The 17,722-nt window shown below is 42.1% G+C and overlaps 1 protein-coding gene across 1 annotated transcript in view; it reads right to left on the bottom strand.

Moving 5' to 3' along the window:
* ATOSA (atos homolog A) overlaps positions 1-17,722 on the bottom strand; it is a 257,996-nt gene that overhangs the window by 155,236 nt on the left and 85,038 nt on the right. Inside the window, exon 5 of the mRNA XM_069222452.1 lies at positions 15,087-16,587. Coding sequence (XP_069078553.1) covers positions 15,087-16,587 — 1,501 coding nt within the window. The remainder of the gene's footprint in view (positions 1-15,086; positions 16,588-17,722) is intronic.

Here is a 17,722-nt window from a genome sequence, read left to right as displayed (position 1 = left end):
GTGACAGAGTATATTGAAGATCCACTTGTCTGATGTTATTTTAGTCCACTCCTGGAAGAATCCTTCCATTCTGCCCCCCACTGGTGTTCTGTGTAGGGCATTTTCATTGCAAGAGTCACTTATTTGATGTCCCAGCGTTCCTGGGGGGCTGGCCTCTTCCTCTTGCCTTTCCACGAAATGGTTGCCTTGATGAGTGTTGCATGGCTGATACGTTGGCAATTGTGTCACCTGATGCAAGATACCTTGCTGTTGTTGTTGCTGCTGCCCTGTCATGAAGGACAACCTGTCAGTAGGTCTTCTGCTTGGGAGTCCCCTTCTTGGTGTGCCCCTGAACTGTAGTGCTCCTATTGCCCTTGCTGTCTCATTATCCTTTAATATTTCTTGCAGGGTGTTTTCTACTGCCTGTCCCAATAGGGTGCCCCCTGTGAAGGGGTTGTTTATTATGGAGGCCTGCATCTCTTGTTTAAATACTGATAGCCTGAGGCAGGTGTGTCGTCTTAGAGTTGTTCCTGTGCATATCCGTCTGCTCGCTCTAGCTGCTGCATCCAGTGCCGCCTTGTTCGCAATATTCTTTCCTTCCCGTACGACTGCCTTGGCCCTTTTGCAATATTCATCAGGAAGGTGCTGTGTGAGCTATTCTACCTCTTCCCACTGTTTATGCCCGTAACGGTTCATGAGGGAGTTGTAATTGCTATCCTCCATTGGGTAGCAGCCTCCCTTTTCATCTTCTTGCCTACCAGGTCAAGCCGCTTACTTTCTTACTCGGGTGGTGGCTCCGTAGAAGTGGAGGCACCATTTCTCTTCCTTGTAGTAGCTACTATGATAGAGTCTGTGGAACATTTCCTTTGATGTACTCTGAATCCTGAGTGAAAAGTTGTAATTTCTTCTCCACTCCAAGTGTGACCACCTACGCAGTGGCTGGGTCCCTGAAGGCATCTTTACCTTGGTAAAGGATGCTAGAAAGCATGGGCAGGTATAGGTTTACCTTGTGGGCTGGCATCAAAGTTTCTAGGAGAAAGCATTCTACCTCATTCTCTTCCTCTAGCTGGACCACATAGGTCTCTGCTGCTGTTTTTACAGGGTTGTTGTACACCAACAGGTCATCAGGCGGTGATTGCCTCGAAGGATAAATTCTCCACTCCTCCTGGTCCTTGTCATGGGGTTCCAGTGTTGCTGGTGCCTCCATGACCAATTGGTCATCTTCAGCCTCCACAGTGGTCAAAGGTTTGGAAGGAATGAAAAATTCAGCCTTGACTGTCTTTTTTTTTAATTGACTTTGAGCACTTTTTGTCTGGCATCAGCTGTCGGCATTGGTTTTCTTTTTGGCATCAACGGATTCCCCGTCTCCGATGCGCTCCCCTTCTCCCTCACTCCCTCTCGAGCTGAGGATTGCATCAAGGCTTTACGTGACCTTCGGCAGACGACAGCTTCGGTGTTGAGGCTGCTTTATGCGGTCTATGGTCTGAGGACTTAGGGCCTCCTTACGACTTCGGCAGTCTTTTTGGAAGACTACCGAAGTTGCTGCAGGCAACAGACTGCCAGTGCTGGCGGTCCGTTGCCCACCATATTAGGAGTCTTTGGAGGACTTCCGCCCATTTCTGGGCAGATGTCCAACTCTGAAGAGGTGGTTGCATCACCAGCACCGCCACAGCAGCAAGACTCAACCGGCAGTATTACGAGCTGTAATACGGCTTGGCGGAGTCCTGCTGGTGTGGTGGTGCAGGACCGCCAGGACCCATCCCCTCCCGGGCGACCTCCTCAACAAAGAAAGTAGGTGGGTGTCCGAAAAGGGGGGAGAGGGTGTCTGTGTGTGTGGGTGCGAGTCTGTGTGTATGCAGAGGGGGGTGTAGTGCGAGTGTGTATATGTGGAGGGAGGTAAAGTGTGAGTGCATGTATGCAGAGGTGGTGTAGCGTGAGTGCATTATGTGGAGGGGGTGGTAAATATGTGCATGTATGCGAATTAAGGCGAATGTGTGTGTGCGTGTATGTGGGTGTCTGGGTCCATGTTTGCGAATAAGTGGGGGTATGTGTCTGCATTTTTGCGAGTGAGCGGGGTGTGTGTCTGCATGTTTGCGTATGCTGAGGGGTGTGTTTGTGAATGAGTGAATGGGTGAGGGGGTGTTTGTGGATGGGTAGGAGGGGTGTATGTGCATGTGTGGCGACATGTGTTCATGTGTGTGCCGTTAACAGGAATGGGAATTCCTGTCACCGGGTGCGTGACAGTCAGGGTTTTCGTGGAAAACCCCACAACTCGTGATGTGTCGGTCCTTACCACAGGGTCTGCAACAGTGAGACCGCCACGGCGGGGCTGGCGGTCTCATGACTGCCAGCCTCGTAATAAGGACCTTAGTGTCCGTGGCTTTCAGGGGCTTTACATTTTTGCTGTCGGCATCCTTTGTCCCATTTTTGGTGCTTGAGGTTTTTCAATGTCGGCCTCGAAGATTTTGCCATCAGATTCTCCTCCTCTTGCTGCATCTACCTCAATGCTCTCCTCCTAGTCTCTCGAGAGGCTGAGGTGTCTGAGCGATTCCTGCTTCTGTGTCGTCACCACTGTGTAAATTTCGAGCCTCTGTTGGTGGCACACCTTTAGTGTCTTTGGCACGAATGACCTCACAGTCTTCATCCCTGTAGTCCTTCAGCAGGCAAAGATTGCAGACCTCGAAGGGGTCTCTCTTGACAAACTTATGGTGGAATTCAAACAAAATTCAAAAGGGTTTTGTTCCATGACCCTTTCCTGTACCTTCTCTCTATGTCCTCCTGCAATGGTGATCTTTACCGGCAGGGTCCCCTTCGGGGCCGAGAAGGTTTCCCCTTTCCTCTGTAGTTTTCCTTGCCTTCCTTGACAATTTCTTCGTTTTTTTCTTCAATTTCAGGAAAAAAACTGGAAACTTTCGAATATTTTTCAGAGCTCCTCCATCGTGCTTCCAGACCCAATGGCAGGAAAAAGAATCTGAAGATGGCAACCATACACAAGAACTTCCAGTGTGCCGCCTGACGTTACACAGAGGACAGACTTAGTACCAAATGGTGGCCAACGATGCCCACAGAGAAGAAGAAGAATAAAATAAATAAACGGGAACATTTCCTGACCCAACCACTAGATGGCAGAATAATGCACAGCATGAAAAGGATTCATGTTCCAAAAAACATATCTGCAGAAAAGAAGGATGTATTTAGGGAATTTTGGTTTATGACTGCGAACTCATCTCCAGGATGACCCTCTAGGTAAAGTCGTTTACTCAAGCAATCAGTGGGGCAGAGGAGTGACTGAGCCACATTATCTCAAATTGACTAGAAATTATATTTGACTGAAATGTGGCTCAGCAGTGTCTACAGCATCTTTAACTGCTAATCAACACTGTGAATCATGTATCTGAGTAAATAACCAGCCGCTGGTGTGTGAGGTTGTATGTGATTTCATAGAAAAACAATGTCATGGACTACCATTACTGAGAAACCATTTCACCTAAACAGTTAAATAGAAATTTTTAGAATGAATGACATTCATCTTTTCGTAAAAAACAATTCTTAGAATGTCTTTTGGTTAAAAACTATCTTTTGAATGCTCCAATTTTTTAAGGGTAAATGTAATGGTTAAATGCATCACTGATCCCTCACAACCTCTAAACACCATCACTCCCTGATCACTAAAACCCCTCACATCTAAATTACACTCATCCCTGAAGCCTAAAAGTAATTTTTACCCCGGAAATCCACCATCCCTGAACTATAAAAATCACTCACTATCCCAGACTCAACGCATTCCTGAACCCTAAAACTCATTTTTATGCCTAAACCCCACTCATCTATACCCCTTAAAACACCTCAGCACACTCAAACTACACCCATCCCTGAATCTGACTAACTATTCCTGAAATCTAAAAACCCCTCATCACCCTAAACACTACCCAATACTGTACTCAAAAACCCCATAGTAGTCCGAAACTCCACCTACGATTAATGTCATTTTGGACTTTTAGTTAAAATGATCTTTCCTTTAAAATGCTTCCTTTAACTTTAGATTTTGTTTTTTAAAATTTCTTACAATGTGTTTTCCACGATTTGGTTTTCTCAAATGTGGTTTCTCAGTTTTCGTTTTCCATTAATTCACACACACCAGGTGTGTGATCCAGGATCAAAGGGATCGAAGAACGTTTGTGGGTTTATATCCAAGGATATTCATGCATGGTACACACACATTGGTGTTAACAATGACTTGCATTCTGTATGATGTCAGCTGCAGGTATTGATGTAGAAGAGGATTGTTTTTCTGGGATGGAGGCCACAAGGTGGAGCAGTCGTTCATATACATAGTGCGTAGAGTCTACTCTCATTGATATTAATTGCAATGTAGTTTATCCTGTCTCTTAGCCTCTCTAAATTGTTTGCTATGTAGCATCTGGGAGGGGGCAGGGTAGCGTACAAGGACACTCACTTTAAGGGATTGTTTGGGCTATCTGGTGAGTCGCCTGAGAAGGTAAGGGATAATAACCACTTTGGAGTCAAACAGTAGGTCTGAAGACATGCCTGAAGCCATGCAGGGTGAGATGAAGAGCATGGGGGTCAGCCCATATGCACAGGGAGGTGTAATAGTAGATCAGTGCTGAGTGTTGCATGACAACTGACCAGGAGGAAAGAAGCTGTGATAGATGGTCAGACTAGACATGAAAGGTCCTGTCCATCTTTGGCCCTTACTGCTGGTCGCTACAATTTTAATGCTGGTCAGAGATCTTCAAGTTCAAGCTCCTGACTTTCAGTCTGTCATTGGATTCATTGTGCTGTATCACGATCCTCAAGCCAGTCACAGAGTTTCTCAGAGAGAAACCCGATACTGACAATGTATTTTGTTGATATCTTCTTGGTACTCCAGTCGCTAGACTGTTCATCATTATCAGTAGACCTCTTTAAGAATCTTGTGGACTCAGTAGACCTCTTTAAGAATCTTGGATTTCTGCTCAATCCAGAGAAATCTGAGTTTATGCTCTGTCAGTCCTTCAACTTTCTGGGTTTTGGGTTAAACTTAATTGCGGTCACCCCTCTGACTCCCTTGGCAGGAGGTTGAGAATACGAGGAGGGAACAGCTTTCACTGCTCCTCAAAGGCAGAATTTGTTTTACCCCAGCTGAGCTCTTGCCTTATTTCAGGCAGTATTTCCAGGGCCCCTTCAATAACAGGCCCCTCAGAGACAGAAAAACTGTTTGATTTATTGGACTTCATTTCTTTTTTAAAGACACCTAAAGAATGGAACTCCTGTAGTGGCTATAAGGCATATAAAGGCAATTTCAGGAGTGTTCCAACCTCCTAAGAGAGCTGAGTACCAGTTGAGGTGCTAGGGTTTTCAGTGTGGAGATGTCGCCATTGGAGAAGTAGTATGCCACTGAAATAAAATTACACATCAGTTGTTTGGAACTGTTTGCAGTGTCTTCACAGCGTGTGCCTCATAAGGAATAAAGTAAACTGTTGGGTCTTGCTGAGAATTAAAAATATTGCAGCAAACAGATACATCAACTGCCTAGAAGGAACTAGATCAAAGTTCTTGACAGAGCTGATCAAACGTTTTGTGCACTTCTGTTTTGGCAGTCAGATTTCAGTGGTGGCAAAGTACCACCCGGGTACATGGAACCTTGTCCCAGCATGGAACTATAAACATCTGCGGGATTCCAGTGATAAGTTTTACTAGGACTCTGGGAAGGGCCATAATTATGCCTTTTCTTCCTTTGTGATGACCAGCCACATAGCTAATATAGAATAATCTTAGATTACAGACATTTAAACAGTCACGCATGCACATTTGCTATCAAAATGAATACAGCACAGCACTCATTAATACTATAGTGCCCAAAATACACAAAAAAAACTTAGATATTTCCAAACGTTTTTTCATCCAAAATCTAGCACCTGAAAGTAGGGATATAAGCGCCTTTAGCACGCTCGCCTCTGAAAGAAAGTTTGCTGACTTTCACAAGGGTATAAGAACGGTCCTGGACTGTTCTCAGCATGTGTAACATCTATATTACACAATATTGTCCGAGTGACGTTGTCCTGTGTAGATGATATCTACTTAACAGATGACAACTTGGTAAAACACCTTAGATGGGTGGACTGCATTGCTGTGGGATTTGTCAAAAGCCTACAAATTTAATTTCAAGAAAACAAAAATTCAGTTTCTCAGTGTCCTGTTTCTAGGATACGAGTTATCCGATTAAGGAAGGAGCCAGGCACCCCATTTCTAGAAAAGTGTGCACAGTTACAAAAAAACAAATACTATCAAAAAGATACAATCATTGTTTGTTTTTTAAAATTTTAGCAGAAGATACATTCCAGAATATGCACAATGTATTAAACCACTCTATGATTTGACAAATCCAGACTTTTCACATAAATACTGGACAGTTGGATACACAAATTCTTAGAGCATCGCAGCAAGACATGCTTGAAGCGAAACACGTACACACATATGATAACAAAACAAACCTGGTCATCAGAGTAATTGCTGGTACCACTGGATTCACCTATGTAACATTCAATGAAGGTGACACCGTTCCAAGAGCATATTCATCACATTTGTATTCCACTGCTGAAGAACACCTTGCCCTCACTAAAAATAAAATGACTGCTGTTTAGATGTCTGTCGTAAAAGAGAGACCTCTGGCCCAAGGGAAACATATTATTGTTGCAAACCCAATACCAACCTTAGAGGCTGTTACAAAAGCCAGAGGTCCAAAAAGCAAATGCATTCCATCCACGTTCGATTCAATAGGCCACGTCTCTCACTGCCACTGATGTTGATTATGTTTTTGATCCAAAACTTCAGACCCAAGAATTCCTTCAATATGAACTTGAATACCCAATACCTACAAACATTTTGCCTCTTGATAAATACCAAATGATCATCTACACTAATGGTTCAGATCAATCAGCAGTAGGCACTAAACAACAGTACTCAACCGCTTGCGCAGCTGTTAATGGTTTTATAAGGGATGGTAAATTCCACTCTCAGAACGAACACACACACACACACACACACACACACACACACATGAATTTTATAGCACAATTAGCAAAGCTTAAGGCTCTAATTTTGGCACTGGAACATAAGGATCCTGAACTTCTGACACTGATTGAGTGTGATTTGTACTATTGCATCCAGTCCTTTAATGATTATCTGCATTTCTGGCACCAAAACTAATTCTGAGAGATGCAAAAGGGAACACCATCAAACAGAGATTCTTGTAGGGGGAAAGTAGCAGACCTGAAGAAAACTCTACCAAATTCCCATGTAGTGCATACTCTGGGCCATCAACTTGTAGGAAGCACTTGGTCTAATGAAGCAGTCAAGTCAGAAGTAGCTACAGCTTCTGTTGCTGCGATTACTCATTCGTGCATGATGTTGGATGATGAAACACTAGCTGCCTTGAAAGCTTTGGCTAACGGGAAGCCCCTGCCAAAGGTGTATCCAGCCAAATATTCCTACTACCTAAGCACTCAAAATGTTGCATTTTCTACCATACCAGGGTTGGGTGATTGTGTGATCCCCAACCAAAAACAAAGATTAGATCTCATTAAAGCAGCGCCAAGGGGGCAGCTTCTACGCATGCAGGTGTGGCGGCGACAATTTCCGTAGCGCTAAACACTATTGGTGGCCAGGTCTATACAAACAGACCAAACAGTATGTCCATTGTTGTGACATCTGTCAACAAGTAAGAGTTCACAATCAAGCGCCCACCGAAGACAAACCACAACAATGTGTGTATAACTGATGGTGCATACAAATACATCTTAGTCACTGTTCGATTCTTGCTCCAGATTTCCATGGGTATGGCCACAATGATCAACTGACGCTCTAACTGTTGTTAAAGATTTGCAAGTCTTCATCTGGACATATGCAGCTGCGGCATTCCATTTGGACCAGGGCCTGCTTTGCCTCCAGGGCATTCAGGGACACCATGGTGAAGATGGGTGTCCAACTCCGTTTCTCGTCTCCCTACCATCCAAAGGGAAATGCGGCTGTGGTGTGGCAAAAACGAGACTTTAAGCGGTCCTTAACAGCAAGAGTACTAATCACCTGTATGGAGTTCAGAGAGCACTTAATAATCTGCCCAGAAGGTCTTTTGGAGAGCATACCCCACAGGAGGTATTGTTCGGCATACCTGTATATGTCTGGGATCTTGGCGGCTCTGGCGCGGTGGCGGCAGACACCCCTTTTGACATACATGAACGTGTCACTGTCTTGCAGGAATTACAACAGTTCTGTGATGAAAACTCATCTGCATGTGCTGCCACCTGGGGAATGAGGGATTCACGAACACAACAAAACGGTTGGATTCCAAAAGTTGGGGATTTAGTGCGAGAAAAGACTGCTGTTAAAAAAAAAAAAAAAGCAAGGAATCTGGCCCTTCATACAGAGCACCAGTTCTAGTCCTAGAAATACACGATACCGGAACAGTCACCTTACCACTGCTGCTTTTCTATAAAGAAAACAGCTTTGCTCCAATTGACAATGTCTAGTTACACCATGTGGCCAGTTCTGCACAGTAGACCACAAGGGCTACTGGGTAGTTCTTAAACCCCTCTCACTACCAATCAGGATGCGCCTCTACACATTTTATGCAACAGTGATGAGACTTCCCTGAGCCTGGGAAGGGTGGAAAATGAACAATCATTAGTACCTGTCACTACAGCTACGACAAGACATGTCCAAAGTTCTGAGTCATCTTATTCTAATTCTACACAAACAGATGGAATTGTTTACTACGAACCACCAAGAGATACATCTGCCGGTTCTCCTTCCCTTACATCGGCACCAGTGTTTGCACAAGCTGCTTCTGGGTATTTTGCGGACATCAAATACTTATTTTTAAATTTTTCAGCATCCTCTGCAGCACCTGTATCAAGAGCACGTAAGTTATTTCAATGGCTTAAGACTACCTAATTCACCCATGGAGTTATTTGTGAATTCAGTTAACTTTGCTTGCCTTCCTACTATTCAGGATTGTTTTTTCATTTTTTACTAATACATGGTCATTATCTTCCTGAAAGTTCTGCTGTTGAACTGGGGGATGAAGTTTTGAAGCCTTAGTTATCCTCACATAAGGTCTGAAGGTCTGAAGAGACTTTCCTCTAGTGAACATTTCAGCTATTCCGATTCCTGGTGGGATTTTTGGGATAAAGTGCCATTCAATGTATTCGGACCAATTGAAATGATCCATAATAAAAATGTATTCAAAGTTTCTATGAATTATATAATAACACCAGGGGTTGTTTCTGATGACTAGGATGTAAAAAACTGTTGATTCTATGCTTTCCGAGCATTAATATTATATTGTGTTTGAAGGTGAAGATGTTTATCAAACAACTGCAAATTATGGGGAAATGTTCAATTTCCATCTTTACAGACATTATTTTATACATAAAGCTAGCATCCTGAGAACTGTTTATATTTATAAACAATGAGAACATTGCCCAACTCTGCCGGTGGGAGTGCCAAGAAATATGTTGAAAAATGTGTATATTTTACTGGGCATGATGTAAAAAACATGGTGAATCTTATTTTAAATTGCCACCTATGAAATTGCTAAATATTCTGTTAACAGATACAAAATTAGTTTATTCTGATTTTTAAGTTTTCAAGTTGACTATAGAAGTCTGTGAATACTGGTTGAAGTCGAATTGCCACATACAGGGAAGGGAAGCTTTGTTTAGACCAGGACTTATTCCATTACAAATTGTATTTCCAAATGAAACACTACAGCAAACAAGTTGTTTAGGCTTGGCGAAAATTAAGGAATTAAATGCGCCCAGTATTTCGTCACCAACTAAATAAATATTTTAAATGTCACTGAAGAACAGCTCAACAGGTGGGTCTAAAATGGAACATTTAATTCAACACTTTCAGGTCCCAACAAGTGGTTATTGGGGCCAGTGGACACAAATGGTTGTCATGCACGTTTTGTAAACTCCACAGTGGGTTTTAGAGCGAGCAGAAACTATGTCAACAATGTTTGAAATCTTTCACATTAACAAGCCATTAAAGAGCACCTTATTCTCCTGTAATAAAACACAGACTTACAAGATTTTCTGTTGGGCCCCAGAAAACTACGCACAAAGAGCTTCTTATATGCAATATATGATGAAACTTGAAAATGATCCCAAATGGAAGTGGCCGTCCAGTTGAGGCAGATATATCAGGAATACTTGCAAAAAGCTTTTGCTGTTGTAGATAATGGTATGAACACTTTGTTCAACCACATATACACACTTAACAACACTGTCTCAACTGCAATTGACAAACAAAACAATATGTCATTTTTACACCATAGACAGAGTCAACTCAGGTCCATTACGCAGTTAGGTTGGACGTTACAAGTTCGGAAAAGTGGTTGCGTACCCTGGAAACATGTTTGCCACGTTTAACTTGACGCGACAGCAACAAATAAGGACTAAGAAAGAAGCAACTTTTATTATGCTTAACATCGAAAAATTAGAAAAGTTGCATTTTACTATGGCAGAAATACCATTTGCAGTTTGAGTCAAAGGGCCTCATGCTGGTCTCACAAAGAAAGAGAATGTACTAGACTCTCAGGGACACTCCAAGCATGATCTGGTGATTGCGACTGGTGTATTTTCTTATGACAGCTTAATGTTAGTAAGAAATATAGTTTTGATGAAGGTGCTGACTTGATTAACTATAAAATGACCGCACGAGCAGTTAATAAATGAAAAGAAAATGCATAATCCTCAGAATTCCATGTTCTCAAAAGCGTTGAAGCTTTTTGTTACAAACACTAGGAACCTTTACATTCACATCTTGGGTGAAATCACCAGCCCGTTAAATTGCTGAGAGGGTGAATGAATTCTTGGCTGCTGAGAATCAAATGTGCATCACCAAATAACAAAGTTATTTCAGTGAAGTGCAATACTCATTACTAAAGGAAAGTATAAGAGTGATATTGTCCATATTGGTCAGCAATCGCTTCTCTCACTATTGGAAGGGAGATTTACAGACCATCAAAATGTATTGTAGCTCCATAGCCCTATTGAGTTTGGAAGAGTCACACACACACACACACAAGGCAAGTATGTTGAAATGTAAGGATTTCAATACTGCAATTGATTTTAAATGGGGCATCCTGTGTACAGAAAAAAATATATATCCCCTGTCCTGCATTTCCAACAATAGGCATTCTAGAATGTTACTTTGTTTGCCGATGTCAGCTGGGGTCTGGAGAAGTACTGTGACATCATTCACTGTATCGCCACTTCAAGGAAACTGATGGTATACATTTCTTTTGCTCTTGGAAATAGTAGGGTTGTGCTTAAACAATGCAAAGGCGGAAACAAAGGTTTTAGGGGACTAGTCTTTTCTTAATCCCAGTGATCATCAAAGTAGATGCATCTTGCTTGCCTATATATTGGCAACTGAGAAAGTTACTGGGTAATTCCAGGAGAAGGGATTTTACTACATTTGCAGTTGATACTTTTGTCTTGGTGAGCTTGCTAGGCCAGAGCGGTAGCTAGATTCATTGGTACACTTCAGTTACTGTTTGTCCTAAAGTAAATGTAGTTGTCACTGCCGAATATCTTCTTCCAAGACCGACCGATTATAAAGTTTTAAACTCAGTCTTCACCCTATGCATTTCTTGGATGAAACAAGATCTGAGGACCATGCAGCCTAGAAAAGGGTGACCACTTTGTTCTGTCTCTGTTTTGGCCTTGCCATATGGAAAAAGTCAATTTCAAAGGACAAGAGGCGGAACACGTCTCTAGATGGCAAATAAGCCACATTCATGACTTTGATGATCTGGTTAGCAAACAGATAATCTTCACAAATCAGGCAAGGCTTTTCCTTTGAAGATCTAACTGCCATGCAGGTTTATCTCTAACCACCAACAGTATAAATATGTCTGCTGTCAGCTGAAATCATCAAGAGAAAAAGAGTCATCCTCAGGTTCTTCTAATATGATACTGCTAAAGCACACAGGGGCAGGTGTTAGAGAAACTAAAGTTTAAAAGCCTTCACACGTCTGGAACTAGCTGTACTCTAGTTTTGAAACTATTTGTTAGCCTTAAACACAGAAATTACAGCTGTATCAAAATGAATGCAATTCACTGGTGTAAAAAAATGCATTAGAGGTATGAAGCATAACTTTGCTAGATGATCTTGCACCATCTAGTGATAAGAACTTAAAAGATTTCTTACTCTTATAAGAAGGAGCTGTGCGCAGAAGATCTGCCATTAACATTTTGGTGTACAGAGGAACAACTCTAGCCAAACAGAGGACTGGTAGTGGAAACAATGCTTTATTCAATGGACAACAGGTCAAAGATGTTGAAGGAGTTTGAAAACGACTGGAGAGGTTTAAGAGGCTGAGGCATAGTACCATGTGATCAGGAGTTTCTTCTCCTAATAAGTAACCCACTTTGAGGCAAAGTCAGAGATTGAGGGATTGATATGCTTGGACTTGGCCAAAACACCAAACCACTATGTGATAAATGTTCGGAAGACAAAAGAAAACTTTATAGTAGCCTTTCCAATGGAAAATTAAAATGGATTGTGAGAAGATCATAAAGTAGGATCTAAGACCCTACTCCCCTAAACCTACTGGAGGCAAAATACACTCCTCACTCGTTGCCCAATAGCAGTTGTTAGTAATCTCTTGTGTCTGGCTTTCCTGTACAGCAGACTTATTTCTGCTCAAGAAAGTGACCCACTTACATCACTTGCAATGGTGCTTTGCACAGTAAAATTAAGATAAAGCATTTATAACATCCAGGTTCACTCCCCATGCCATAGCACTTTAGACATGATTTAAGCAGAAAAACAGTACAGAAACTGGAGAGGAAGTTTTTGAAAACCAGACCTTGTCTGAAATCGTTACAGCATGCCAAAAGAGCTACATGAACAGTATCAAAAAGAAGAGAAACCCTATAAAGAGGAAGCGGTGGCGGGGAGTCCCTGTGGCAAACAGTATCTGTTATCTCCGAATCCCTCAGTGCCAAGTACTATTGTACAGCTCACCTAACAGCAAACGCCTGCTAAAATTGTGGAAGGCTGGAAAAGGACTTCATCTTTCTGGTACCAATATAAATAATCTAATGATTCACGGTGGCACACTTTGCATATGGCTTCATTGAGGCTGTCACAGAGGTATACGGAGTTCGGTACTGCTACAGAAAGATGTGAGATGGCTAAAGAGAAGGAAAAGCATTTTAGACATGGAATTAAAAAGGCAGCTCACCCTGAAGACTTCTAGGAGACATCCGCCAGTAATGTCAAGTCTCACCAGATACTACGAGAAAAACGTTACTCTCCGAATGTGGGCTTTGAGGAAGGCACAGAAGGTTGCTCCTGCAGATTCACAATTATATAAGAAGGGTTGAGCATTTGCAACAGAGTGATGGGCTTGACACTGCTCCTTGCACAAGTGGGTAACAGGTGCTCACAGTAGGCATAGATAGGCCTTCAAGTTCTGGCTGTCACATCTGGGAACACCCACTCCGCTTCAAGGCTGTCTGCCTACATCTCCACATCCACAGCAAAAGCATGCTTCTGTGCAAACCTAGTGTCTACCACTGGGTCATGTGGCTTTCTCCTCTTAGCTGAGCTTGATTCTAGCCAGGCCAAAATATGGGTAAATCTCTGGCCGTCAAACAATCTACATACAACAACCCTTATTCAGATCCACACACAATCCTTCTTCCTCACCATTTCAAGACCCTCAATGGCTGCCCACCCCACTGCGCTGCACCACATTTGCAGCACATCTCAGATTGTCATAACACAAACACACACCCCTCCTCAGAGCTACACAAACACATTAGCAGATTCCTCGCTGATCTACATTGCTCCTGTGTGACCTCCACTGCATAACTGATCTAATACGGTTTCCTACACACACGTTTAAAGTGCTAAATTATTTGCACTCACACAGCAATACAACTGGAACATCAGTCCAGTAACAACCATATATGTTTTAACTCAACCAACACACAACCATCTCATCCACACTGCATGAACCACAATGGCATGCCTCACCGAGTGAAACAGACGTGCTTCAGGACAAAACCAGTGGCAGTAACGTACTATGTAAACAACAATCACAGTAAAATAATGTTTACAAGTAGGCAGTTTTCCTTCCATGCCACAACAGACTGCCATGGATTTGTAGGGGTTTTACACAGCTCTGAGTTACTTTATGGAATTGCCATGTATTGTTTGCAAGATGAGTATGCAAATGTTTTCAAGTAAAATTAGCTTATTTCTACTAACATTTGCATACATGCCAACCCTCCCAATTCAGGCTGGAGACTACAGATGTCAAGGCTAATCTATTGTCTCTCGATTCCCGCATAAGAAACAGAATCGGAGTTTTGAAAAGCTGCAAAAAAATAAAATGATGAAGCCTGTCACGCACGCTCCAATCTCATTCTCTCCCCCTCTGTCATCAAAGGTTAACGATTTGTCCTTAATTCTTGGAAGTGGGATTAGAGCATGTGACAGACCTCGATATTTTGCAGTACTGCATATCGCAAACAAACACAAGAGTCTGGAAGTCTGTATTTGTTTAGACTATTTTATTAAATTGACAAAAATTAAATGTTAATTGCCTGTCACCACACATACCAATAGACCCAATTCAGGCAAATTGCCTCTGCTCCAATATAAGTCAGTGGTGAAATACAGTCTCCCGACTATTCATTTAAAATCTCTCACTTGTCTGCTCTAAAATGTTGGTAAGTATGTGTCTGTTCCAATACTTCCTTAAAATTCGTTTGGAGCATGTCGTAAAAAGTACGAGGGACACAGGATATTTTTAGCTGGAAATGGATGGGCTAGTATCTGTATATGATTGCCAGTGCTAAATAGATACAAACACCTACTCTGGAAAAGCACACTGCATGGATATTTATACTATGTATTTAAGATCTGATATTCAATTAAAACTTAATCAATTTTACATTCTGCAACTGGTACAAAAAATGCAAATATTTTATTTGAAAACATATCAAGACCATGGAATAAAAACACTCAACTATGTTTGGAACACCATCATGCCCCTTATTTATTCCATATTTCTGAATACTGACCTGTGCATGTTCACTCTTGAGTCGGTCACACTTAGTGAAACAATTTTCAGAAGACGTTCTCTCAGGAAATAATTGGCTTCCACCATTTCTTGGATCTTCATTTTCGTTGTGTAAACACTTTACTTTATCTGGCTTTTCTGCTACTGTAAAGCTTTTATTGTCTTTTTTTAAATAATTTTCTATACTAATCAGCTGTTTTTTTTGCTCAATCACTTGTGTTTCCTTTGATTCCTTATTTAAGCAATTGAATGTTTTAGTATGCACATTGCCAACAGTCACTATGTTTGAACTTTGTTTTTTGGAATGATCTGAATGGAGATGACAAGAAATGTCAGTGCAAACTTTTCTGTTTGCGACTGTTCGGTGATTACATTTATTAGAGCAAACTTGGTCAACGTTCTTGCAGGAAGAACAATACTTAGAAATGTCACAAATAGTCAAACTATCTCTTGTTGGACTGTCAGACAGTGTTTCCACATTCTGTGATATTTTTCCCCTACTAGATGAAAATGTAATGCAAGTAAGAGGACTCGTCGTTTTAGGCAAAGACTGTTGAAATGTGCAGTTCTCCAGTTGACCAGACTGTGCTAGAAAAAGTTTTCTTCTTGCTTGAGGTTTTGGTGAGGTCTTAAATTCACCATCAGGTCTGGAAGAACTGCTTGGGGTATGATGTTCTGCTTTAATATTTCTTTCACTGTCGTCTTCTGAAACAGCTGAATAATGGCGAAAGTTGCAAAAGGAAGTGGTTTCAGTCTCATTCCTCAACTCACTTTCATTATCACATGAATTCCATAACCGTTTTGAATGGACAGAACTAGAATCATTCACATTAAAACGGAGTCCAGTTATGTGTGAAGTTGGTGGGTCACAGTGAATCAAATGTTGTGCAATCCTTGCAATAACATCTTGTCGTTCCTGGAGAAGATTTCCTATCAAAGGATTAGCCTCTAATATTGGTGGTGGTGGAGAAGGTACACAAGGTACACAAGGCACACAAGGAGAAACCAAAGAAAAGGTTTTACAGCTTCTTGCTTGCATTTCATTTAATTGGACTTTGGCATCCACTGCATTTTTCCAACACTGAGACATACACGGAGGTATTCCATTGTCTTGCTCGTGACCTATTTTATACAGTTTACCATTTCGAAGAGTAAAAGGAACATCAGGGGATAAACAAGTGTGTGCATGTAGTAAATGCTCAGGGGACACAGCCCAGGCTGGTTTGCCAAACAAATTATTAGCGTTGGGCACAATTTGCGTCTCTGACTCCAAAGAATCACAGTGTTGACGAGTATTATGTTCATGCACTTGGATTCTTTTCTCATAAAAACTCAGGTTGGTGTGAATACTACAGTTCAAAACTGGGTAACTGGATTGTCTGGGCAAGGACTGAACACTGACTTTTAAGGCCACGTTGTGTGAAACATTAGGGACAGGAAACACATGTTCAGTTGGAGGCTGGGTAAAACTCAATTGTAGCTCTGCATCTGCAGCACTTACTCTGTAAAATAGAAAACCAATACAAAGACAAATGCATTAGATCTCTAGAAGTAATAATAAGTCTATAACACTCTTGTTCAGCAATTAAAGCTTGGAAAAAACAGATAATATATGTTTTCAGTCAACCTTGTATCAAAAACTCATGCCCAGTGCTATCCACCAAGCACATAGGCCCTCATTATGAGTTTGACGGGCGGCGGAGGTCGCCCGCCAAACTCGTTCCGCTTTCAGACCATCAGTTGGGCTGGACCCCGCAGGCCCTATTAAGAGTTTACAGCAGGGCCGGTGGGCAGAAACAGATTTTTCGCCGGCCGGCCCTGTTTACTGTACCTTAATATTGAGATGGTGCCAATGTGGAGGTGGGCTGGGTGAAGCAGACCCTGTTGCGCATTCCACTGTCCGTAATTCGGGCAGTAGAATGCGCAACGGGGCTGTGTATGGCCCAGGGGCCCCCTGATGCCCCCATTCCACTAGCCTTTCCATGGCGGTGTAAACCGCCATGGAAAGGCTGGCGGATGGGGACTCGTAATCCACAGGGTGGCGCTGGAAGCAGCACTGCCCTGGTGGTGTCAGTGGTCTGACTGTGGTGGCTCTGCCACGGTCATGATGTGGCAGTCCCACCACAAGCCTGTTGGCGGTGGGACCGCCACCTTGAGTCTGGCGGTCATGAGACCCCCAGACTCGTAATGAGGGCCATACTGAGCTGAGGAAAAAATTGGAAAGTATTTCAGTAATGATTGTTAAAAATAATTTTTTAAGATGGCATATTTCCAACATCTTTATTTTTGTCTAAAAAATATCAATTACAGTATTTGAGAAACAACCAAAACTCAATGTCTCATAATCAACATTTCTGACTACAGTAATTTTCACCCCTCCCAGCCATCCACACAAATGATCCGAGATGTTGTTACTTTGTGCTGGTAACACTGAAACAATGAGTCAGTGTTGATGCAAGTGATAACAACAGCGGTGTACACAGTCTAGATAACATACATTCTTTGTACTAGACCTATCAATGAAATTCACAAAGGCCCTCATAGCATGGAATTTGGGTATTTTGCTATTAACTGAGCACGTAATTTTCTACATAGTAAGATGGCCACACAGATTCATGATTGTTTAAGGAGCCACAA

Source organism: Pleurodeles waltl, chromosome 3_1 (genome assembly GCF_031143425.1).
Source record: "Pleurodeles waltl isolate 20211129_DDA chromosome 3_1, aPleWal1.hap1.20221129, whole genome shotgun sequence".
NCBI lineage: Eukaryota > Metazoa > Chordata > Amphibia > Caudata > Salamandridae > Pleurodeles > Pleurodeles waltl.
This window is presented reverse-complemented; position numbering and strand designations above follow the sequence as displayed.